The sequence below is a fragment of the Otolemur garnettii genome, unplaced genomic scaffold, assembly GCF_000181295.1.
Source record: "Otolemur garnettii isolate 467f Iridium unplaced genomic scaffold, OtoGar3 scaffold00008, whole genome shotgun sequence".
NCBI lineage: Eukaryota > Metazoa > Chordata > Mammalia > Primates > Galagidae > Otolemur > Otolemur garnettii.
The window spans coordinates 22,657,461-22,683,831 of NW_003852403.1; the positions used below are offsets into that span (position 1 = coordinate 22,657,461).

Sequence of the window (26,371 nt, forward strand, 5' to 3'; positions counted from 1 at the left end):
CTGTGGTGTATGATAAGTACTGTATGTCTGATGATGCGCTCTCAATGAAGAGACGTCCTGTTGCCTTTTCAAGCAGAAGTTAGGATAAGCTAGGGACAATAGATTTTAAGGACTTTACAGGGCCTGAAATCTTCACCACTGATGATATGCATAACTCCATTATGCCTCAGGTACTATGACTATGATGCTGAGTAGGGGGTAATTAAACTACAAAGTGGGAGCGTAAGAGAGGTGTGTACTGGGGGAAGGCGCCCCTAATGACGCTGAAATTCGTATCAGTGTTTGTAGGGAATGAGGTGAGCTCTGTGTTAGTAATTTTGAGTTCCACATATTTTATAGTTCTGTGTTAAGATATGGGCCTTAACGTAAGTGGACAGTCACTCCTAACTGGGTGGTCAGTCCAAAAGCCAATTTTCCCATTTGCGAGGAAGAGCATTTATTATGTATTTAAAATACATCTTCAAACCAGCTTCATTAAAGAAAGGTCTGTATAAAAGACCACACAATTTAATATCTACTTTGAGACAGTGCAAGATGGGCTGGACACTGGGACAGCCGCCCCCCCCAGGGGCTGTTTCAGCAAATAAAAAACATGGCCACCATATTTATGGAGGAAGTGTGCCTAAGCGGGTAGGAGGTGAGGGTAGGTGGCTTAATTTGGTAGACACTTCCCTCAGGAAAAACCCGTCTGAAGCTCAAAGAGGCATCCTGTTGTCTTTTCAAGCAAAAGTTAGGATAGGCTAGGGACAATGGATTTTAAGGACTTTACAGGGGCTGAAATCTTTACCACTTCAATTTTGATTTCTTAAAAACCCATACATTTTCATTATCATAAATAACAAAACGAAATCTTTTAATTAAAAAGTATTCTTGTACTAATCTTTAGGGGCAGTAAAAAAAGGGCTTTGGAGAAATAGTTAACCCATTTTGCCGTCACCTTTAATGTTGGTGGGGAAATTAGAGAGATGGAGGGAGGGGAGGAGAGGGGAAAGGAGAGGAAGGAAGAGGAGGGGAGGTGAAGAGAGAGAGGGGAGGAGGGGCAGACAGATGGGGAGAGGAGGGGAGAAAAAAGTAGGGAAAGGAGGAGAGAGGAAGAGAGGGATGGAAGGAAAGAAGGGTGGAAAGGAAAAAGGGAGAGAGGGGGAAAGAAGTAAGGAAAGGACGGAGAGAAGGGAAGGAAAGAAGGAAAAGAAATATGAAAGGCGTCCTTTGCCAGAAAGTACAGAGTAGGTGGATAGGGAGCATCTGGGATTACAAAACACAAGACAAGACCTTGTGATATGCCTGACACGATGTTCTACGAACCTGATTAACAAAGCTAAGATCTCTGGGTGACGAGGCTGTGCTGTGTGAGAGGAGTGAACGCTTGAAAGCAATGTCACTTGGTTCTCTGGGGGCAACACGGTGGGCTCCTAGTGACACGGTGTGTTTCTGAGTTGTCTGTGGGGGTGCAGGGACTGCAGCTTAGAGTCTGTCCACCTCCTAAACACTTTAGAGGGCCTTGGAGGGACGCAGACGGAAGGTTCACAGAGCAAAGGGTGTGTCATAAAACCCATCAGGCTACGCCGGCGCCCGGTCGCCGGTCAGGTGCGACAGCCGCAGACGCCGCCCCCGCCGCCCCGCCCACATCTCGGTCCGGGCCTTAAGTCCGCCGGGAGCGCCCCACCTCCCGCCCGCCGGCACCGAGACGCGGGTCTCGCACCCTTCCGGCGGCGGCCGTGGCCGCGGTCCCAGGCGCTCACTGCGCGTGCGCGCGCCGGCTCGGCGTCCCCGGCGCCCCTTCCCCTGCGGCCGGGACTTGGTACTGCCGGGCGGTTGGCGTCCTCCGCGGCGACGGCCAGAGGCGGGCTTTTCAAATCTTCCCTTTGGAGGAGTAGCGACGGCTTGCCTGTTGGCGCTGGAGATGGAGGGGCAGACCCTGAGGGGGCCCGAGCTCGCCCAGGCCGGGCTTCCCACCCAGCAGGTGAGTGAGGAGGGGCCCGGCGTGGACGGAGATGGGCCTCGGCTTCTTTTCTCCCTTGGTTGTGTCTAGCTGTCTGGAAAGCCTCCCCTCTGCGTCTCGAATTCAGCCATGGCCAGAAACAAAGGGAGGAACCAGGGGGCTGCACTCTTGGGGCCCTAAAGGTCTCGGACACATGCACCTCTCATTTCTTCGGGAGGAAACTGAGGCCCGAAATGGGAAAGCGATGCCAGAGTCCCGCCGCACATTTGCGGGCGCACCTATGTGCTACCCTCCCCAGCCCGGGGTTTGGACGCCAGTCTTTTTGCAAGTGTAAGTGATGCGGGGGAGGGGGGGAATGGCTTTCCAAGGAAGCCTGCGAGGCCGTGGAGGACAGTCGACTTACTTCTAGATTAAATGTAAAGTACAGTTATGTCTACAGACAACATAAACTGTTGCGAGGGGCGGGGTGGAAAGGCAAACTGCAACCTCTGAACTGATAAAAAAAACTTGAAGCTTTGATAATGGATTCTTTCCCAAGTAATTGGAAGGAAAAGAGAGAGGACATTTTGAATAGAAGTTTGTTGTATACTTTTAAGTCATGGAAAATGTCAGTTAGAAACCTTTTTGCTTTTCATAGACAACATTACTTCTTACTGAACTGTTATATTTTCCTCTCTCAACCATAACTTTAGGGTCTTAAAAGAAAACTCTGATGTCTTCAAGCTCTTTACTTTCCTTTTAATCCCCGCCTTCTTTTACCTACTTCTGAAGTAGATTAAGCCACATGAAATGAAATGACCAGTTTTGTGGGTCAAAATGGGTGGAATATTTGCAGTTTCCTATGGAGCCACTTAGTCTTTGTTTAGAAATCTGGAATTTCCTCAGCAGATATAAAATTGTTAGGAAATCTTCAATGATACAGTGACAAGTAAAGCAAGACAGTAAGATTCATTCCAGAAAAGAAGTCCAGTATACCAGTGCCTTTGTCAGTAATTTTTTTTGAATTGTGCTGAAAACAGAAAACTACTAGGTTTGAAGAACTAGCCTCGTGCAAAGAAAATGCAAGGCCCCATTGAGTTGAGTGCTGCACTAGTATTTAGGAATGATAAGAAAAGACATGAAAGAAGTTTAACTGCATGGAATGAAAATAAATGTTAAAGATATGTAAATAAAGATACCAAGTCAAAATAACTGAAATACGGTATCAACTTCTTTTATTTGGATCTTGGCAAAAAATCACAAAATTGTAATAGATTGCAACCTAATAGGAATATTGAGGGTCAGTAAGAAAATTTTATACTTAACTAACACTGAATTTTTATTTGGTGTACTTCCTTTGATATGAATGAAGCTGCCATCTAATAGAGATAAGGCCAAAGATTTTTGAGGTGATCATACACTATCAGACACACCTCTCCTGAAACCTTGGAGTCCTGTGTGACTCCTCACAGTATAGAACGTTGGCTTTGGAGTCAGATTCAGGTCATATCCAACTCTGCTTGTTTCTCAGCCTCGAATAAGTTACCTGTCTTTTCCAAGTCTCAGTTTCTACGGTTGTAGAATGGGTGTAGTGCGTATCCCAGAAAGTTGTTGGAATTTGAGAACTTCTCTAAAGTACATAACACACAGGGCCTGGAATTCAGAGTGGCTTGGGAGTTGACTGTTCTTGTTATTACCTCTTGTCCTATTCATCTGAGTAGTTGGGCCAGTCACCTGCCTTTTCTTACAAATGTTTAAACTTTTGACATTTTAATAAAAATACAAGAAGTACTACCATCTTTGCAAAAAGGTTAGTTGTATACAGAAATAGGAATTTAAGGGTTTGCTTTCCAATTCAATTTCCTAGAATGGCCACTGTTAATAATTTCTAGACTTTTTTGATGTACAGAAATAATTCATAAAATACATAGTTTCTTTTAGAAAAATGAGATCATACTGTATATACTCTTCTGAGATCTTTTTCTTCATCTTCACCTTTGTCTTTTAGATAACACACCTTAAATTATATCTATTAGGTGGATGACAGTTTCTCTGTGGACTACTATAGTTATTTTACCAGCATTTCAACTTCAATTTATTTTTTTAGTCAGTTCTTAATACGAACAACGAAGTCATTTTCCTTGCATTTTGTTTCTACTAGTCTAACTCTTAAAAGCTAGAGGTTTCTGTTTTCTACATTATCTAGTTTTAGATTGCTACTTTTAAGGTGTCTTTGTTTATTTCATTTGTAGCTTTGTCAATTACTTTTATCTGCATGGCTTTTAAGCACTTAGGGGATCAGTGACATAGGCTTCTATTTGACTTGATTACAGTCAAACCTTTATTCAGAAAATTGAAGGAGAAATAGGAGGGCTCTGCCCCAGTCTCTGTTCTTCTTGACTTACATTCAGACACTCTTAAGAGGAAAGGGATACAGGGAGACATGCTTTTGCCATTGGTCCTTGACGCTACCTGGCCAAGCTATTATAGCTAAGGTAGCAACATTGATGACTTTAGCTCCTTACTGTTCCTCTTTGACATCAGTAGACATCACTATTGAATGTTCAGTGGTGTGCCCTTGTTACAGGTTGATTCCTCTCACTGTAGAAAGCACTAGCCCTCAGCTCTTACTCTCAGTGCACTCTGTACCCTTGTTAACACAAATCCTTTGGTTCCATAAACCTGTTCGAGGCTAAAGCTAGAGTTTTGCTTGACAAAGAAGTGTTTTCTGCTTGTAAAGTTTAGATATGTACTAAAAGAAATTGTATGCAACATTCAAAACCATATACACACTTAACAATTCATCCTGCTTGGATCAGCCCTTCAGATCCACTTAATTGACGTTTGCCTGAGACCTGCCTCAGCAAGGGAAAGAGTAAAAGTTTACTATGCATGTTAATTTGGCTGAGTTAGGAGTCAGCAAACCATTTCTGTCAAGGGCCAGATAGAAAATATTTTCAGCTTTGTGGGTCATTCAGTCTCTGTTGAAGTTGTCAATTGCTGTTGTAGCTTTAAAGCAGCCGAAGACAATACAAATGGGTGTGGCTGTGCTCCAGCATTACTTCATTTACAAACACAGGTGCCAGTCAGGCTGTAGTTTGCTGACCCCAGCTCTAAAGAGTAAAATTCTAATAGTAATATCTGTAAGACACACCTTATTTTCTTAATGAATTTTAATTTAATCTTACACCATCTTTAATCTTTACAATGATAAATTTTTTTTTAAAAACTCTGACTTTACCTTTCCTTTCTCCATTTTTTTCCCGAGCCTCTGTAATTTTATGGAGTCATTCTTTAAGTGATGGAGAGAAGATTATCTTTGTTTATAGGATGGAAACCCTAGAAGCCCAAACTCATTCTTTAATGTGGCTGTGGCCACCTGCTGGTTCCTTAATGTTGTTGCAACTTTCAAGATTGCTGTGGAATTTCAGTCTTGTAGTGTTTATCCTAACTATGCATTAAAAAATAAGAGAGCTTTTTAAAAATGCTGAGCCCCACCTCTAGAGATCATAATTGGCTTAGGGTAGATCACAGGGTTAGGTACTTTTATAAGGCCCTTCCTCTCTGCCTCAGAATATTCTAATGTGCAGCCAGCATTGAGAACCTCTCTGATGGATCAACTGACTCCCTCCTTGTAGCATTCAAAAAGCAAAATTGAATTTAGTGGCACCAGAAGGTATTTGTTTATATTTGCCTTGTGGGGTAAAGCTATTCATCCCAGCTTTAAGTTGCTCTGTGTTCATACTCCAATACTAACCAGTCTGCTAGAGTTTATTTCTCTAGACATATGGGTCACATAGACAATTATTATAATTAATTGCTAATGACCTTACAGAAGAATTTACTTTGGGGTTGACAAATTATAAGAAGATGAAATGGAGTTGTTAAAATTCAGTCATGTATAAAGGACAACCATCAAATGACTGCATTTATATAGTATGCTGGTTTTGAGTTACAACACTATAAGAGAAGGGTTTTATGTGGTAATTACATGATGTACTTACAGAAGGTAATTAAACAGATCTGTTGTCTTGTGTGAATAGTACAGTTGATTGATTTGTACAGTCAAGTTAAATTGTCTACTGTGTTTTCTCATTTTGGATAATCTTCATAGACTATTAGTTCTTCTAACTTTCATTGTCTTTTCTTTTTAAAAAGATTGTCTTTTTAATAACCGGAAATTTTGTTAATAACCGGAAATTTTGTTATTAGATTCCATTCACATTTTTTAATTTATATTTTGGTAAATTATTGTGTTGATTTTTTACCATACAAGCTAAAATTTAATGATCCATATGAAACTTGTGTTAATAGAAGCAGGCCATAATATGATTATTATATGAAATAAAAGACTTTCAAAACTAAAATATTCAGTAGTTTCATGGTGAATCTTAAAACTAAAATAAATAATAATGTCCAGAACTATATTCTAAATCCCTGTTTCAGGTAGCTAAGTCTTCTGACATTTTCCAAGTACAGTGCTTTCATTTTCTTGCTTCTGATATTTCATTTATACCATTTACCATGACAAGTAGCTTGTTATGTTCTCCCTTACCTACTGCTCCTAAACCTTGGTTCCTTTACTCAGCATCTGATCTTTCAGAAAATTTTTCCTTATTAATTAATTCAGTGTCATCAACCATGTCTTGCCATGCCATAATGTAACTTATACGTGTGTGGTATATTGTTTAGATGAGTTATTGTATGAGGTCTGGCAGTTAAGTTCACAAACTTGCCACTGTGCACATGCCTTGACAGTACTGTACAAATGGTAAGGTTTGATAAACATGTACATCAGCATCTCACAGCCGCGTGTGTGTCAACCCATGATGGTGTCTTGCTGAGTGTTGTTGTCTGTTTTTGTGTGCTGGCACAAGAATGTCAGCTTGAATTAGAGCCATGAACAAACATAAAAACATTAAATTTTCTTGTTAAACTTGGCAAGAGTGGAAGTGAAATCAGGGACATATTAGTCCAAGTTTATGGGGATAATGTCATGAAGAAAATGGTAGTGTGCAAATGGATTGAACATTTTTCTGAGGGGAGAGAAAGAGTCACTAATGAAAAGAGATGAGGGCATCCAGTAACAGGCAGAACTGACAAAAATATTGTAAAAATTTATCAATTCATTTTGTGCATCAAAATTGTTGGCTAAATGTGAGAAGTGTAGTAGACCAAGTAAACATTGATAGAGAAACAAGAAAATCTTCACTGAAAATCTTGGCCAATCACTCATGACTCTTACATCACAGCAGTGCACCAACTCACAGCTCTGTCTGTGAGGGAGTTTTTAGCCAGTAAACAAATAATTGTATTGGAACACTCTCCTTACTCACCTGATCTGACTCCCAGTGACTTTTTTCTTTACCCAAATATAAAGGAAATGTTCAAAGGAAGACATTTAGATGATATTCAGGACCTCAAGGATAATATGATGACAGTTTTGATGGCCATTTCAAAAAAAGAGTTCCAAAATTGCTTTGAAGGGTGGACTAGGCCCTGGCATTGGTACATAGCTTCTTGAGGAAAGTACTTTGAAGGTGACCATAGTGATATTTAGCAATGAAGTATATATCATTTTCTCTCGGATGAGTTCACAAACTTAATTGTCAGAATTCCTATGTCTTCTAGGGCTGCTATAACAAATGATCAAGACTGGGTGGCTTAAAACCACAGAAATTTATTGTCTCATAGTTCTGGTGGTCAGATGTCTGCAATCAAGATATTAGCAGGGCCGTGCTCCCTCTGAAGGCATCAGGGATGAATCCTTCCTTGCCTTTTCTAAATTCTGTTTATTTATTGCCATCAATCCTTGGTATTCCTTACTTTATAGGCTTAGTCTGTCTTCACATGACATTTTCTCTTTATGTGTCTCTCTGTGTCTTCATGTGACCTTCCTTTAAAGACACAAGTTTTTGGATTTAGGGCCCACTCTAATCTGTATGTTCTCATTTTACCTAATTACATTATAAAACCATATACCCAAGTAAGGGTACATTCTGAGGTTCTTGATAGATGTGAATTTGGGGACACTATTAAACCTAGTAGTTATGGTGAGAACACAATGTTTCTTACCTTCGTTTCTATATTGTTTATCCAGTAGATTTTAAAGATTTCCTAATAAAGCAAAAATTAAGATTTTGCAGAGTATTTTCAAAAGCTATATTTTTATAGTATTGTATATTAAACCTGTGTTGCTTTTCCAATATGGTATAGGATATAATGATATTCCGTACATTTTTCATCTATTGGGGATAAAAAAATGTAATTCTAAATATTTGCTGTATTTTTAGAATCCTTTTCTCTTTTTTCTAGGGCTGCAGCATTCAAGAAAAAATAGACTTAGAAATTCGAATACGAGAGGGAATATGGAAACTTCTTTCTCTGAGCACTCAAAAAGACCAGATTTTACATGCAGTTAAGAATCTCATGGTGTGCAGTGCACGGATAATGGCTTATACATTGGAGCTACAAAAATCAGAAGAGCAAATTACAAATCAGACTGGAAGATGGTTAGTAGCACAGTTTATCTATGGCTTTTAATACACTTAAATATTTGCGTTAAATATAATTTAAGCTTAAATACATGCGTCAAATCAAACATTTTATTTTATTTATTTATGTATTTTAATTTTAGGCTAATGGGAGGGTACAAACAACTAGGCTATAATGTTTGCGTTTGTTAGGTGGCATTCTTCTTGTAGTTTTGTCCCATACCCAAGAGATATGACATATACCCTTACATTATGCCTATTAAGTGGGAGCACACTAATTCCCCTCTCCTCTCCCTCATTCCCCCTACCCCCAACTTGAATTGGATTGAGTTTTTCTCTTATGCAGGCATGTATGACCATCTACTGGCTTCATATTTGTATGAATACATTGGATACTTGCTTTTCCATGCCCGTGATGCTTTACTAAGAAAAATGTGTTTTAACTCCATCCAGGTTAATACAAAAGATGTAAAGTCTCCCATCTTTTTATGGCTGAATAGTATTCAATGGCATACGTATACCACAGCTTGTTAATCCATTTCTGGATTGGTACGCATTTAGGTTTTTTCCACATCTTAGTAATTGTAAATTGAGCTACAATAAACAGTCGAGTGCAAATGTCCTTATAATAAAATGATTTTTTTTCTTCTGGGTAGATGGCTAGTAATGGGTTTGCAGGATCAAATGGAAGGTCTAACTTGAACTCTTTGAGGATTCTCTGTACTTTCTAAAGAGGTCTTATTATTTTGCAGGCCCCACCAATACTGTAAAAGTGTTCTCTTCCCTCCATATCTGTGCCAGCATCTGCAACTTTGGGACTTTATGATGTGGGCTGTCCTCACTAGGGTTAGGTGATGTCTCAGGCTGGTTTTGATTTGTATTTCTCTTAATGTTAGGGACAATGATCATTTTTCATTATGTTTGTTAGCCATTCGTCTGTCTTCCTCAGAAAAGTGCTGTTCATCTCTTGCTCAGTGATAGATGGGATTATTGGCTTTTTTTGTTGTTGTTGTTGATTCATTTGAGTTCTCTATAGATTCTGGTTATCAACCCTTTGTCAGATTTATAGCATGCAAATACCTTTTCCCATTCTGAAGGTTGTCTATTTGCTTTAATTGCTGAGTCCTTAGCTGTGCAGAAGCTTTTCAGCTTAATGAAGTCCCATTTGCTTACTTTTGATATTGTTACGATTGCCACTGAAGTCTTCTTCATAAAATCTTTCCTCAGGCCAACATCCTCAAGAGTTTTTCCCACACTTTCTTCTAGGATTTTTATCATTTCACATCTTAGATTTAAATCCTTTATCCATTTTGAGTCAATTTTTGTAAGTGGTGAAAGATATGAGTCCAGCTTGTCTTCTACATGTAGTTATCCAGTTCTTCCAGCACCATTTATTGAATGGGGATTCTTTTCCTCAGTGTTGGTGTATGCCTTTGTCTGGCTTATCAGAGATCAAATGGCAATGAAAGACTGGCTTCATCTCTTAGTTTTCTATTCTGTTTCATATGTTTATGTCTCTCTTTTTGTGTCATTATGCTATTTTGATCATTGTGGACTTGTAGTACAGCCGAAAGTCTGATAAAGTGATGCCTTTGGTGGTGTTTTTTTGTGGTTTTTTTTTTTTTGCAGTTTTTTGGCCAGGGCTGGGTTTGAACCCACCACCTCTGGCATATGGGGCTGGTGCCCTACTCCTTTGAGCCACAGGCACCACCCTGGCATTATTTTTATTACTAAGAATAGGCTTGGCTATACAGGTTTTTTTTTGGTTCTATACAAAACAAGAAAGTATTTTTTCCAGTTCTTCAAAGTATGATGTTGGTATTTTAATAGGGATTGCATTGAATCTGCAGGTTGCTTTGGATAATATAGACATTTTAACAGTGTTGATTCTTCCATTCCAGCCAATAGCATAATATGTTCTTGGATTTGTTAGTGTCTTCTACTGTTTCTTTTCTTAAGGTTTTATAACTCTTTGTAGAGAGGTATTCATTTTCACCTCTTTTACGAGGTATATTCCCAGGTATTCATTTTCTTTGAATCTACTGTGAAGGGTATTGTGTCCTTGATTAGCTTCTCATCTTGATTGTTATTGGCATATATGAAGGCTACTAATTTGTGGACATTGCCTTTGCACCCTGAAATGTTACTGAATCTTGATTATTTCCCAGAGTCTTATGGTTGAGTCTCTGGGGTTTTCTAGGTATAAGATTATATCATTGGCAAAAAGAGAGTGTTTAACCTCCTCTACCCCATTTGGATGCCCTTAATATCCTACCTGATTACATTGGCTAGAACTTTCAGCACTATGTTGAATACTAATGCCAGTAGAGGACAATCTTGTATGGTTCCAGTTCTAAGTGGAAAAGATTTCAGTTTTACTCCATTCAGTGTGATATTAGCTGTGGGTTTGTCATAGATACGTTCAGTCAGTTTAAGAAATGTGTCACCTATGCCTATATTAAGTGTTCTTGTTAGAAAAGGTGTTGAATTTTATCAAATGCTCTTTCTGCATCTATTAAGAGGATCATGTGGTCTTTGTTTTGCTTCTGTTGATATGGTGAATTGCATTTATGGGTTTGCAGATGTTTGATTTGCTCATGATATATAATTTTTTTAATGTATGGTTGTCATCTATTAGTTAATATGTTATTGAATATTTTTGCATTGATACTTCTTAGTGAAACTGGTCTGTAGTTCTTATTTTTACTTATGTCCTTTCCTGGCTTGGGTATCAGGGTGATATTTGCTTCATAAAATGTGTTGGGGAAGCTTCCTTCTCAGTGTTTGAAGTAGGTTCTGCAGTATAGGTACAAGCTCTTTGAAGATTTGATAGAATTCTTGTGTGAAGCCATCTGGTCTAGGACTTTTTTTGTTATTGTTGAAATCATCAAACATTTTAAAAAACAAATACAATGAAGTAGTAGCTGTCATCAATAAGCATTTGGACAGTAGAGCTTAGAGTGAACTTACCATTATGCAGCAGTTTTTATTGGGCAGTTTTGTTATGTTCAACGTGATTGTAAGATGAAAATGGTTCGAGAGCAAGGACTGAAGGAGTATTTTAAGAAGAAAAGAACAAGACTGATAGTTGAGTATATACATATTCTGATTAAAAAATTACTTGAGATAATGCTTGTAAAAATATACTAATTGAGAGTAATGGAAATTTAAGCACAAAAGAGAAATGAATGGGCAGCAAAATTATAAAAATATAAGGCGGTGCCTATGGCTCAAAGGAGTAGGGTGCTGGCCCCATATACCGGAGGTGGTGGGTTCAAACCCAGCCCTGGCCAAAAAACCCCCTGCAAAATTATAAAAATATAAAACCTTATGAATGGAAGGAAACTTAAAAACATGCTAGCACCTACCTTCATATGGTAAATAAAAGTCCTAGAGAGGCAAGTGACTTACTCAGGGTCATGCAACTAGTGATGGAAGCTAATGAAAATTAGGACTTTTCTGTGTAATTTTTGGTCCTGTGTTCCCTCTGTTACCTCCCGCTGCCCTTTTGGGTTAGATATACAGTTGTATATGAAATTGTGTATGAAATGTATAGCCTATCCTATTTGCAGTGCCAAATGTTACTAGGACCTAGGAATTGGCTAAATTTAATGGCTATATTTTGTGTTTTTTTTAAATATAAACAGTCTTACACCCCCCATTATTGATTAGTCTTACAGCTCTAGAACAAGTCAAGAGTTTCTTTTTGGACAGTAGTGGCTGTTGGGCTAATCATAGTGTACCTCTGTTAAATTCTTGAAAAGTAAGGTCAGAGTAGGAAATTTCTATAAAAATAAAATATTGATGAAGTTGTGATGTAGTAGAGAACTGGGTATAAAGTAGCCAAACTTACTAACTATATTATCCCAGGATAGCTATTTTAATTTTTGTGTGTCTCAGTTCCTTCTTATAATAGGCATGACAATATTTAAATTCTGGAAATTGAGTTTTTTTAAATATAAAAACAAAATTTAATGCCTTCTACATACTTACTACTCAACAAATATCAGTAGTTTTCATTTCTCTGTGCCCTAGGCATTATAAAATGAAATTATTCCAGTACTATAATTTAGGAAAATATTTTTCAGATAGACAAACATTGGTTTAAGTCAGTGCCTTTCAGTCTGGGTCACATTACTGAGAGTACATGGTTATGTATCAAGAGGTATGCAAAGACATAGAATAAATAAGGCTTATCTTAAGAGCATTACATTTTGAGATTAAGTACAAGAGATTTAGAATTGTGGAGTGTTTGGGGGCTGTATGTTTCTACTCCCGAGGATATATGTTCCTTCTTAGCCTGTATTAGGATATTTTTTTAATTATAGCTGTGTTCATTAATGCAGTCAGGGAGTACAATGTGCTGGTTTTACATACAATTTGAAATAGTGTCATCAAACTGATTAACATAGCCTTCACGGCATTTTCTTAGTTATTGTGTGAAGACATTTATATTATACACTTAGTGAATCTCCCATGTACTCTTGTAAGATGCACTGTAGATGTGGTTCCACTAATTACTCTCCCTCGACCCATCCTCTCCCCTCCCCTCCTTCTCCCTTTTCCCCTTCTTCTTGGGCTATAATTGGGTTATAGCTTTCATATGAAAGTTATAAATTGGTTTCATAGTAAGACTGAGTACATTGGATACTTTTTCTTCCATTCTTGAGGTAACTTTGCTAAGAAGAATATGTCCCAGCTCCATCCATGTAAACATGTAAGAGGTAAAGTATCCATCTTTCTTTAAGGCTGCATAATATTCCATGGTGTACATATACCACAATTTATTCATCCATTCATGGGTTGATGGGCACTTGGGCTTCTTTCATGACTTAGCAATTATGAATTGGGCTGCAGTAAACATTCTGGTACATATATCTTTGTTATAATGTGATTTTTGGTCTTTTGGATATATACCTAGTAGAGGAATTATAGGATTGAATGGCAGGTCTATTTTTAGATCTATAAGTGTTCTCTAAACATCTTTCCAAAAGGAATATATTAGTTTGTGTTCCCACCAGATATTTTGTGAAGAGGGGCTGGCTCTATCAGTAGAGAGGTATAAGAAGCACTGATTTTAGCAAGTGTGGGATTAAGCGTTCAATATTGTTTCTCAGAATATCTGAAATAGTCTTCTGGGACCTATATTGGCCTCTATATTTAATGCTTTTTAAATATTTATAATGAATTGTGAATGTACCATTTTCTTAATTCAGCAACATGACCTTTTTGAAGTGGCTGATTTATAAAAATTGCAAATAAACCTAATGCCTGTTAATTTTTTATAGCAAAGATAGGGAAAAAATATCTGGGATCTTAATGAAAATGTCTGATTTTTAGTTTCTTTACTGATTGTCTTTGAAAGATGAAAATATCTTTGTTGCTATTCACATACTTGTGTTTATTATTCATATGAAAACAGAATTTCCCTTAATTGTTGAACTATTTTTGGAATTAAAATCTTATATATTCTATGTGGATTCTTTTTATTTGTCAGTTCATGTTATATGTATAGATAAAACCTGAGGTCACTGGTCAAATATAACTGGACATTATAGTACTTTCTTATTACATCAAATTGAATTGAAGATTGAGTCTGATGATAGTTTTTGTGTTGCTTGAAGAAATTAATGGAAATTGTCATTTGTTTAGTTAATCAAATACTTGAAAATTAGGTTAACTTAAGGAGGTGGTCAGTGTAGAGAGGTGGTCAACTATGGAGGTTCTCCTGTACTTACCAGATATCAACTATTTGTGTAATACTTACTAAGCATCATGCTTGGGTGTCTATTAAAAGAATAGAATTTGTTTAAATATAAGCACACATACACACACACATATATATATTCAGTAAATGTTTTGCCTTTAGAGATTCATCTCTCTGTTACTTAGTTTGGCTAGTCCTTAAGGTAGAAGAATGCTCTGTGTTTATATTGCTGTCACAGTTAAAATAAATAGCATGTTAATGAGAACACTAGTCTTACCTTCCTTAAAATTTTAATGATAAAATGTCAACAAGTTAATATGAACAATAAATATAGACTTTGGGGCTAGGCGCCTATAGCTCACCCGGCTAAGGCGCCAGCCATGTACACCTAAGGTGGTGGGTTCGAATCCCCAGCCCGGACCCGCCAAACAACAATGACGGCTGCAACCAAAAAATAGCCGGGCGTTGTGGCGGGCGCCTGTGGTCCCAGCTACTTGGGAGGTGGAGGCAGGAGACTCACTTGAGCCCAGGAGTTGGAGGTTGTTGTGAGCTGAGATGCCGCGGCACTCTACCCAGGGGGACAGCTTGAGGCTCTGTCTAAAAAAAAAAAAAAATATAGACTTTGCAGAGACAAATTAGTATGAAGTGGTAGAATTAAGATATAGTGGGCGAATTGGGTCTAGCTTTTCTGGATCATGTAGGGTGGATAGAGTTGAAGTGGGTAAATAGGAGGAAAACAGCATTCCAAGAAAAAAGAACAGTAAAATAAAACCTTGGGGTGAAAGATGGGCATGAACTATCTAAGAGCAATATGAAGAGATGTATTTTGTTGAGGCTAAAGATGAAATGAAGCCAAAGATGAAAAGGAAGGAGGACGCAAGATTCAAGAATGTATGCTAGGAAGTTCTTTGGTATTAACTGACAGCGTTTCTAGTTATTGTGCTAAGATCTTCACAAATGTCACATTAGAAACAGAAAGGTATGAATCTCTTTATTAAGGACTTGGAAACTGGTCTTTCTAATAGAAATATTAGATATTTATTTCTAGGACACAATATGTACCTGGGAACTGAATCCAGGTGACTTAAAAACCCATGTATCCCACTTCCCTCACCCCATACTTCCAAATCCTCTGTATGTTCTACTACTACAAGCTGCCATGGTGATATATTATAGGATTTTATATTTATTTGCTCATCTTATATCCATCCCTCTACCAGTCCATGTTATTTTTTATGATGTAATTCCAAATACTATTTTAGAAAACATGGAGGAAATAGATACATTCTTATAAAGACATAACTTCCCAGACCTGAGATAGGAAGAAATAGAAATTTTGACCAGACCACTAATAGCAAGATTAAAAGAGTAGTCAAGACATCTCCCAATAACAGCAACAGAAAGCCAAGACTAGATGGAATTGTATCCTACCAGACCTACAAAAACTGGCACTTATTCTATTAAATCTGTTCATCACATCAAGAAGGTGGGGAATCTTCCCTAACTCGTTCTGCAAAGCCAGTGTCACCCTGATACCAAACCCAGGAAAGGATACAACAAAAAAAGAAAACAATAGATAAATATCCCTTATGAGCGTAGATGCAAAAATACTCAACAAAATACTGGCAAACTAATTCAGTAGCGCAGCAAAAAGATAATATGCCATGATCAAGTGGTTTCATCCCAGGAATGCAAGGATGGCTCAGTGTTCACACATAAATAAATGTGATTCACCACATAAACAGAAGTGGAAACAAGGACCATATGACCATCTCAATAGAGGCAGAAAAAGCATTCAGTGAAATCCAGTATCCTTTCATGATAAAAACCCTCAACAAACTAGACCTCAAAATAATAAAGCCATATATGACTTTAGTTTACTTTATACTGAATGGAAGAAAGTTGAAAGCATTCCCCTTAACAACTGGAACAAGACAGGATGGTTTACTATTATCACTACATTCAACATAAAACTGGACGTCCTAGCTAAAGCAAGCAGGAAGAGAAAAAGAACTTGGGTAAGAGGAGGTCAAGTATCCCTGTTGCCAGTGGTATGATCTCATATCTAGAAAATCTTTAAGACTCCACCAAAAGTCTCCTAGAGTTAATAAATTCAGCAAAGTCTCAGGTTACAAAGTCAATGTATTCAAATCAGTAGCATTTCTGTACATTAATAACAGTCAAGCTAAGAGTCAAATCAAGAACTCAATACCAAGACAAGGTGCCCATAGCTGAGTGGTTAGGGTGCCAGCCATGTGCTCTGGGGCTGGTGGGTTTGAACCTGGCCCTGGCCTACTAAACAAACAAAAAATAGCAGATTATTGTGGCAGGCACCTATAGTCCAAGCTACTAGGGAGGCTGAAGAAAGAGAATCTCTTGAGCCCAAGAGTTTGAGGTTGCTGTGAGCTATGATGCCATGGCACTCTACTGAGGGTGACAAAATGAGGCTCTGTCTCAATTTAAAGAAAAAAAAAAGAACTCAATATCACTTACAGTAGCCATAAAGAAAATAAAATTCCTAGGCATATACTTAACCAGAGAGGTGAAAGATCTCTACAAGGAGAACTACAAAACGTTGATGAAAGAAATCACAGATGACACAAACAAATGGAAAAACATGCTATGCTCTCAGCTCAGAAGAATCAACATCATCTAACTCTCCAAAGACTCATCATCTAAATGGTCCAAACTGCCCAAAGTTATTTACAGATTCAATGTAATTCCCATCTAAATGCTAAATCATATTTTACAGATCTAGAAAAAATAATTCTGTGCTTTATATGGAACTACAAAAGAGCCCAAATAACTAAGCAATTGTAACCAAAAAGAACAAATCCAGAGTCAGCATGTTACCTGACTTCAAAGCTATAGTAATCAAAACAGCATGGTACCAGTATAAAGGTAGAGATATAGACCAATGGAACAGAATAGAGAACCCATAAATAATACTGTATAGTTATGACCAAGTGATATTTGACAAAGTAGACCAAACATGTTATTAATTTCATAAATGGGGTTATTCACTTTTTTTCTCTTTGAATTAATTACATTTTTTTGATATATCATGTTTCCTTGTGCCCTTTCCCAGTTCCCAACTGGTAGTCACTGCCTCTATTCCAACCTCAAGAAGCAGCTGCTGTTCTGATTTTTTGCATGTTCTAGAACTTAGTATAAATTGAGGCTTCTTTTTTCCATTCAGTGCTTTTGAGATTCATCATATGGTAAAATGTATATTATAACATGTATCAGTTATTTTTTACTTTTCATTGATAAGTGCATTCCACCATTCCCTTTTTCCAATGTTCAGTCTTTTCTTATTTTCTGCCTGCTTTTGGTGTCTTGCCAATCTCTTCAGATAGTTTTTTAAAATAATTTTTCTAGATTTTTAAGCTATTTTCTGTAGGAGTTCTCTAATATGAACCACTATATATATGAACCACTCCTGCCATTATCAAAAGAGGAATTTGTTTAGTTACATCTTGATCAAATAATTTTTAGTTTTTCTACTTTGTGGAGTATCTTAAGGTTTTCTTTATGACTTGATAAGGTCCCCTTTGTTTCATTGGCTTTTGAAGTTATACTTTTGAAGTTGTTTTTATTGGAGTATGAAATTCATCATATGTGTTCACAGGTCCGGGTTAATAACTGTTTTTAAGGTCTTCTGTACACTTATTTAACTTTTTGACCACTTGAACTGTCTTGTACTGAAATAGGTTAAATTTTTTTCTTTATTTAGAGTTTGCTGTCTTTATCCTCATGTCTTCTGTACTTTCGGCTTTATAAAGATGTAACATTTGGTACATTAGGTGCTATTAATATATTCATTGTCAGGTGCAGCATTTAGAGTTATAAAACAGTGTACTTTTTTCCCTTTGTTGTCTCAGTTAATGCTTTTGGATGTGAATTCTACTTTGATGATAAGATCACATTCTTACTTGCATTTGTTCCATTTATCTTTATTCAGCTCTTTGTTTGATATATCTTTACTCAGCTCTTTGTTTTCAGCCTTGTGGAATCACCTTTGAAGGTGTTTTTCTTGTATTATTCCTGTTACAGTTGGGTTTTATATTATAAACCAATGTGAATGGAGGAACTAAATTCATTTATATTTACTAATTTAACCAATATATCTTATTTCAGCCAGCCGTATTCTTTTATGTTAACTGAGTCTTTTACTATGTGATCGATTTTCTTTGTTCTTTTTCTTAATTTTGGAAGAGTTCTATAGTTACTGTAATTTTATATAAAAAGTTTATATACTAGGGCAGCACCTGTGGCTCAGTGAGTAGGGTGCCGGCCCCAGATACCAAGAGTGGTGGGTTTGAACCCGGCCCCAGCCAAAGTGCAACAACAACAACAAAAAGTTTATATATTGATAACTTTATAATGCCTTTAGTTCATATTTTTTCTTACTTAGGCTTCTTTTGTTTTGTTTTTCTGTTTTAAGTGTTATTATTTTGTTTCTTATTATCTATATTGAGTTATATATCAGTTAGCTTACTTTGTTTTCCTCCTTACTTTTCTACATTTTTTTTTTTTTTTTTTGGCCCGGGCTGGGTTTGAACCTGCCACTTCCAGCATATGGGGCTGGTGTCCTACTCCTTTGAGCCACAGATGCTGACCTCCTTTTCTACATTTTCAAGTTGTGTTGTTATTTCTACTTTGGTAGAATGGATAATATTTACCTTACATCTTCACCTTTGTTTTAATCTTTGATCTGGACTTAAATATGTGTAATGTTTGGTATTTGTACTTTTATTGTACTTTCCAAAATCATCTCTTTTGGAAAAAGATGATCAGCTAGTAGACTCTTCAACATGAGTGTAGTTGTCTTCATGTTCTCACATGTTTTATGTATCATTCTTCAGTGTTGTTACTTAAAGGGCAACTCGGCTAGTTACACAGTCCTTAGCTAACACGTTCTTTTCTTGGTTTCTTGATGATTTTGCTCCTGGAGACTGATAGTGGTTTTCTTTCTTTAAAAATCTGATTATCAAATATTTTACTAGGATATGTATAAGGCTGAGCATTTGGCTCATTAAGGGCCCTTTTAATATGTAGATTTAGTTCTTTTATCTTCAGAAAGTTTTCCAGGTTTACTGAATAAAGCATTGTATCTCATTATTTTGTTTTTCTTACATACGAACTTTAATTACACATACATTGGATCTTCTTTACCTGTGTTCTGTGTTTATAACTTTTTGATCTTAATACTTCATTTCATATTTTTTTTGGTTCTTTTCATTCCCATCCACTATGTCCTTTAATGTACTTTCACGTCTATTCATCCTTGAATACCTTATATTTTAATGTTCATTTCAGAAATGATTTTTTTTCCGTTTTCTTTCTTTCTTCTCTTTATGTATCTACATATTGTTTATTCTTTACTAGTGTGAGGTTTTAGATTTCAGGTTCTTTCATATTTGCGATCATTTGTTTAACTGCACTTAATTCATTTTGTAATATTGTGATAGTTTTTGTTTTTTATATTTTGTGGGGGTGAGATTGGTATTTTTATCAGCTGAAGAGTTTTGATTCTAGTTTTCTGTGAATATTGGAGTCCTTTTTTGTCTCTAATGAAATATGTAGGATTTTTCTGAGCTGAGTGATGAAGAGTGGGAGGTTGCTAGGAGGGCTTACGTTAGTCCCCCCTTATCTGTGGAGACTATGTTCTAAGAGTCCCAGTGGATGCTTGAAACTGCAGCTAATACTGAACCCTAAAAGGTAATATGTTTTTTCCTATACATACATACCTATGATAAAGTTTAATTTATAAATTAGGTATAGTAAGCAATTAACAAGTAGAAGAGTTAATAACAATATAGTGTAATAAAAGTTACATGAATGTGGTCTTCTCTTTCAAAAATCTTATTTTAGTATACTTACCCTTCTTGTGAGATGATGAGATGATAAAATGCCTTCATTGAATTGAAGTGAGGTGAATGTTACAGGTTACTGTTGATGTTGGACATAGGCACTGTGATACTTTGAGAGTCAATCTAATAACCTAAACAACTATTAATGGGTGGGTAACATATACTGTGTAGATACATTGGATAAAGGGATGATTTACATACTGTGAGGCAATGCAAGATTTCACCATGCTATGCAGAATGGCACACAATTTAAATCTTACAAATTGTTTATTTTTGGAATTTTTACTTAATATTTTCAGACCACAATTTACTGTGGATAACTGAAACTATGGAAAATGAAATCATGAATAAGGGAGGACTATTGTACTTGGTTTCTTAGTTCAAGAATGTTTTCTATTATTGGAAGTGTGAAATATACAGTTTCTTTAATAAATGTTGTCTTTTGGGATATTGGTTGATTTCTTTTTACTAAGTAATAAACACATAGAAAAATCAGAAAATACAGATAAGCCCACTTTTTCTGTTACTTTTGTATTTACCATAATATTTAACTTACAGATTCAAAAAATGACCAATATTTATATCTTCCTGAATAGTGCAAGTCTATAGAACTCTTTAATTGATAATCCCTTGGAATTTATAGGTGTGTATTTTAGCTACACCTTAGCCCCTCAAATTTTTTTTTTGACACATTCAGATTTAGGTTTAGGGAGTCCTAGTTGAATTCTATTACATGTAAACACATGTATTATACAAGGTCAGACAGTTAAGTTCACGAATTCTTCCTACATAAAGTGCTATATACCCCATCACTGAATATCGCCATGGTCGTGTCTTTGGAAAGTTATGCACTGATGCCAGTGCCTAGTCCACCCTATAAAGCAACTTGGAACTCTTTCTGGAATCCCCATCAGAGCTGTTGTATAGAGTTTGACAATTAAGTTTGTGAACTCATCCTGGAAAAAGTGCTTACATACTTTATTGCTGAATACCAATCACAACGGGTCACTGGATGAGCAAGGTATATACTTCAAGGGAGGCCGTAGTGATATTTAGAGGGAGGTATGTAGAGTTTTTTTCTAAGTTCTTGAACTTAATTTTCAGACTTCATATAGTGGTAGAGTCTGGGCTTTTGGTGTTTTCATCACCCAGGTAGTGGTACCTCACAGGTAATTTTCATCTCCCATCCTCTACCTTCCCCCTGACTTTAAGTTTCTGTTGTCCATTATATGACTCTGTTTGCCCTCGTGTAGCCATAGTTTAACTCCTATAGTTTAGTTTTATGCTTGCTTATGAGTGAGAGAGCATGTGCCTTTTTTCTTCTGTTCCTGGGTTACATCACTTAGGATAATGGCCACTTCCATACAGGTTGCTACAAAAGACATGATCGCAGTCTGTCTTATTACTTAGTACACTCCATGGAGTGTGTCTGTAGGCCACACTGTCTTAATTCACTTATCCGTTAATGGGCACTTAGGTTGATTTTCTCTTCTTTGGTACTGATTTGTTTCTTAAGATTTTTAAACTTCATTTGCTTTCTTCCTTCTTTTTCTCCACAGCCAAGCCTCCAAACGACACCTCTTCCAAGACTTGACTTTGAACCAGAGTACTTTTAGAGCCTTTTAACTCCCTAGGAACCAGTGCTGTGGTATCCACATTTTCTCTTCTTCTAAAACAGATCCTAAGATATTTCTTGTGTTTTGCAGGGCCTACCTAGCTCTTTAATTGCCAAAGGCCAAGCTAGCTTTGATGGTTTTAGATGTTAGTTTTTCCATTTACATGTAAATTAAAATGTGTCAGTTGGTATAGGCTTAGGTGATTTTATCTGCTTTCCTGTTGATCTGAAGGCTTTTGTAGGATGTGTAAAGAAAATCTCATTTAGAGGGCTACAAGTATTTTATAGGACCTGGTAAGTGATGGTTTGATCACTTTAACCAATGGTTTAATGCCTCTTCTACATAAGCCCCAAGCTAACTACTGAGGCTAAAAATAAAAAATACTGAGAAAGTAATTCTTGTATTTGTATAACATTTTGAAGAATGACATAGAATACATTTGAAATGTTAATTCATTTAATAGCTCTGTGAGATAGATGTTTTCCCCATTTTATGGATAAGGATGCTGAAGCTAAGACAGCAACTCATATGGACAAAAGATGAGTGAAATCCAAATCTAAGATGTAAGAGTCTAAATCTACTGCCTTTCCATCAAAACGATCATATCCTTTTTATATTCCACTCAGTAGTCCCCCAACATTCATTGAGTTCTTTACAGCAGTCCCCAACCTTTTTGGCACAAGGGACTAGTTTGATGGAAGGTAATTTCTCCATGGATTGGAGATAGTTTTGATATGAGTCTGCAAGCATTTGATTTCTTATGATCTCTGTGTATTCAGACCTTTGCTAATGAGAGTCTATGTATTTGCAGCTGCTCCCCAATGCTAGCATTAGGAGCTCAGCTATACCTCAGATCATTAGGCATTAGAGAATAAGGAGCACACAACCTAGATCTCTTGCATGTGCAGTTTGCAGTAGGGTTTCACTCCTATGAGAATCTAATGCCACTGCCTTCTAGTAAGCTGAGCTCAGGCAGTGATGCAGTCTAGTGATGGCGAGCAGCTACAAATACAGATGAAGCTTCACTGACCCACCTGCCACTCACCTCCTACTGTGTGCATGCCCAACCCCCTCTCACTACCTGCTGTGTAGCCTGGTTCCTAACAGGCAACAGAAGGGTACTTAACCTGGTGCATGGCTTAGAGGTTGGGGACACAGTTTTAGAATGTACTGAGCTGTGTACCAGGCACTGAACAAAATAGACCAATACAATATTTGTGTTTATGGAGCTCATGTTTTAGCAATAATATCATCCATCTTCGATCCCCACCCTGTCTCACTCAATTCATCTATCCGTAACTTCTTTATTTGGCTTTTTAAAAATAATAATCAAAATCATTTATAGGACTTAATTATGTTTGTCATTCAACATAATTGTGATTTTTAATAGTGCCAAAATGAGTTTTGCATGATTATTATTGTACCATATAAGTTAGAAGTAAAAGTTGTGTACTCTTAGTAGTTTGGTAATAAAACATGTACTTAGAGACTTACTGTGTTTTCTTTTGAGCTTTGTATCTGATGTCTTAAAAAGAGTCTGTTATGTCATACTTGGAATTAAAAGTTCATCTTCCCAATTTAAGATAATTATGAAGTTATTGATTATATACCACATAGTTTTAGGATAGGTTAAAATTCCATGCTAAGCATTTCTGAGTGTTCTGGTTTTCATTTGCTAGCATAAGAGGTAAAGGATTTTATAACCAGCTTTCAAATAGAATTCCATTTAGAATTCTTATAGTACTTCATTAAGAAAATTAAAATATGTTCATCATTGTGCTATTTCTCATTATAACTTGTTAATTTTGGCAAAGAAATGCTATTTTGAATTCCCATTTGGAGTAATATGGGATAATCTATATCTACTCAATTTTAATACAAATTTTTGAGCGACAACATGGCAGATTGGCACCCTCTGTTGGTCATTTTATTTACCTACAGGCAGAAATATAAGTAATAAAATAAAATTAAAAGTTTATCTTTATATGTTTGTATTTTTCTTTTGAATTAGTATTTACAAGTCTCACTAAACTAATGCTGTAAACTGGGTTCATATGAATAAGGCACATTATCATTTAGGGGTGCTTTGAGGAATTTTGTGTTTATTTGCTTTCTCCTCAGGCCGACTCTAATTCTAGCATTCAGAATTGGCATTAATACTGCAGATTTTCAAACAAGTATTTATTTAACTGTAGCAAACTGTTAGCTGCAGTAGCACATTATTAGACAGATAATGTTTAACAATTTTTTTGTTAATTTGGATTAATTAGAAAACATCACATTTAATACCTTAAATAATAGTTTTGGGAGTAATTTGGATTAAAGATAATCTAAGCTTCAGAAAAGAGGCTGTAATACTTCAGTTATTATTTTTTAACAGACATTTAATTATTCTGTAATATTATATAGTTAATTTGATTTATATAAAATATAAATGTATGTAGTAAATTTGCTGACTAGTCCTGGACATGCCTATGCAAATAATTTGTAATTGTAAAGGAGAAACGTATACTCTGCCAGATAGATGACTGAATAGTTTGGAAGGGGGAGGTTTTTTTTGTTTTTTGTTTTTTGGGTTTTTTTGGTAAATATTCAGCAAGTTTGCTTTTGGTAGTTCTAGTATTTCAGAATTTCATTTACTTCCCCAAACCTCAAATTTAATCCAGTTTAGTAATACCTATTGGATCTCAACTTTAGCATATCTATGAGCTATTTTATAATACTTAAGTTACTAAGAGCTTCCTTGTATTTTTTTCACTGAAATAATTATTTTAAGAATTTGTATTATTCACTGTTCATATGGATTTTTTAAAAATAGTACTTACCAGTTCCAACTAAGTGTGTTCATAATTCTTATAGCAATTTGAAAAAATTGGGGTTTGTATTTGATTTCTAGTGGGCCTTTTAGTATATGATTTCACCAAAATATATAATAGACTATTCAACTTAACTTTTTACTCCATGATTAATTAAATAATAATCAAGGTAATGTTCTCCATTATGACAGACTAAATTTTAAAATATTGAACTTTTTAAAATTTATGATACAATGAAACATTATTTTGAATTAATAAATGAATTCTTGTATCTTTTATGGAGTGAATCCCCTAGTGAAATACCAGGTATAACTGTAAAGTAATTAGATCAGATTCTGAGAATATATGGCTTTAAATCTAGTAGATTATTTCAGTCATACCTAGTGTATAATTTTATAATGTCCCATAAAAACTTACCAACTTTAGTACCTCAGTAAATTAGCTCATTTGGAATATACTTCACCTATAATACTTACAAGTTTCGTTTACTCCAGTGAGGGGGTAGAAAGTAAGGCAAGTTTCATTTTTAAATTTGGATTCATAATAATGAATAAATAGGTAGTCATTTTAACAAGCCTACTGAAAGCAGTGAGTTGGTGTCATCTTCTGAAAATTAGATACTTTCCACTTCAAACTCTTGCCCAATCTTTTTCCAGAAGCCCTCTTATAATCAAATAGTATTCAAATGGAAAGTTTCCATCTTATCACTTATTTGAAGTGCCTAATTAAATTAGCTGGCGGTTAATTAGCTAACCAAATTAAATAGGGACAAAAAAATACAAAGAATACTCTTGGAAATTTTGCCCTAGAAATGAAGTGCTAATCTCTAAATGCAGGTTATTAGGAAATAGGATATTGGGGAAATACTTGACTGGGATTTCATGTAGTAGGAGATATCTATTTTGAAAGTTTTTTTATGGTTCTAGTATATTCCAATGGCAGATTTGGAAGTATCGTATCCTCAGAATTTCCTTGGAAGCTTTTTTATTGTCATAATAATATTTTCCTCTCTGCAGAGCCGTTCCTTTTTCCACCTTAGGTAATTTGTTGTATTAGTAGTATATGCTTAATTCTTTGGAATTTAGGTGAAATGAAATATGACATTAATTTGTATATAAATACCTATGTAGTAGAGTATACATTTTTGGATAATTGTTAGATTTTATAAGGGTAAGATACTCGTGCACAGCAAGTTGCATAATTGGAAAGTTTATTAACATTTTTAGGCCACTATCTAGTAAGCTAGAAATATAATTTATAAAGTAGTGATCCAAGATATTATACTTCCAGGGACTTAAACAAATACTGTACATTTTGTTTACAGATGCAAGTGCTCAAAAAAAGGCTTTTATTGTAGAACAACCAGTATACAATCACTAGGGAACATGAAGTTTATGAAAAATCAAAAGAATAGCTGTAAATATTTCTCTTAACTGTCTAGCTGTTGACTAAACATCTTAAAGTTGGAGTCAAATAGTTTATATTAACTGGAAGTCATTATTATTCATCAATATGTGTTTACTTTTTATTTTTAGGCATTTGTGAAAGACTTAAAATAATTACTTACTAGAAAGTATCTTTCTTCATAAGACTTTTTTGTTTTGACAGTGATGTGACTTTTGAAAATAAAGAGCGAACAGCATGTAAAGGAAAGATTGCCATATCAGGTATGCTATAGATAAATCATTTTATATTGCTAAATAAATTCTATATTTTTTATTTTTATTTTCTGCCTCCATTCTCTTCATTTAATTTTTCATACCTGTATCAGAATATTTATTCAAAAATAGTTTTCATCATTATGCTCTACATTCGTGTAGAACTTTACAGCTTGAGAAAACTGTTTCATACATTACATGTGCTATGCAGTTTTTTCTTTTCTTTCTTTCTTTTTTTTTTTTTTTCTGAGACAGAGCCTCAAGCTATCCCCCTGGGTAGAGT

At 35.9% G+C, this 26,371-nt stretch overlaps 1 protein-coding gene across 1 annotated transcript in view; it reads left to right on the forward strand.

The window, feature by feature from the left end:
* Window positions 1-1,903: 1,903 nt before the first annotated feature.
* RTKN2 (rhotekin 2) overlaps window positions 1,904-26,371 on the forward strand; it is a 72,326-nt gene continuing 47,858 nt past the window's right edge. The window contains exons 1-3 of the mRNA XM_003783632.2: window positions 1,904-1,963; window positions 8,237-8,433; window positions 26,039-26,097. Of these exons, the coding sequence (XP_003783680.1) occupies window positions 1,904-1,963; window positions 8,237-8,433; window positions 26,039-26,097 (316 nt within the window). The remainder of the gene's footprint in view (window positions 1,964-8,236; window positions 8,434-26,038; window positions 26,098-26,371) is intronic.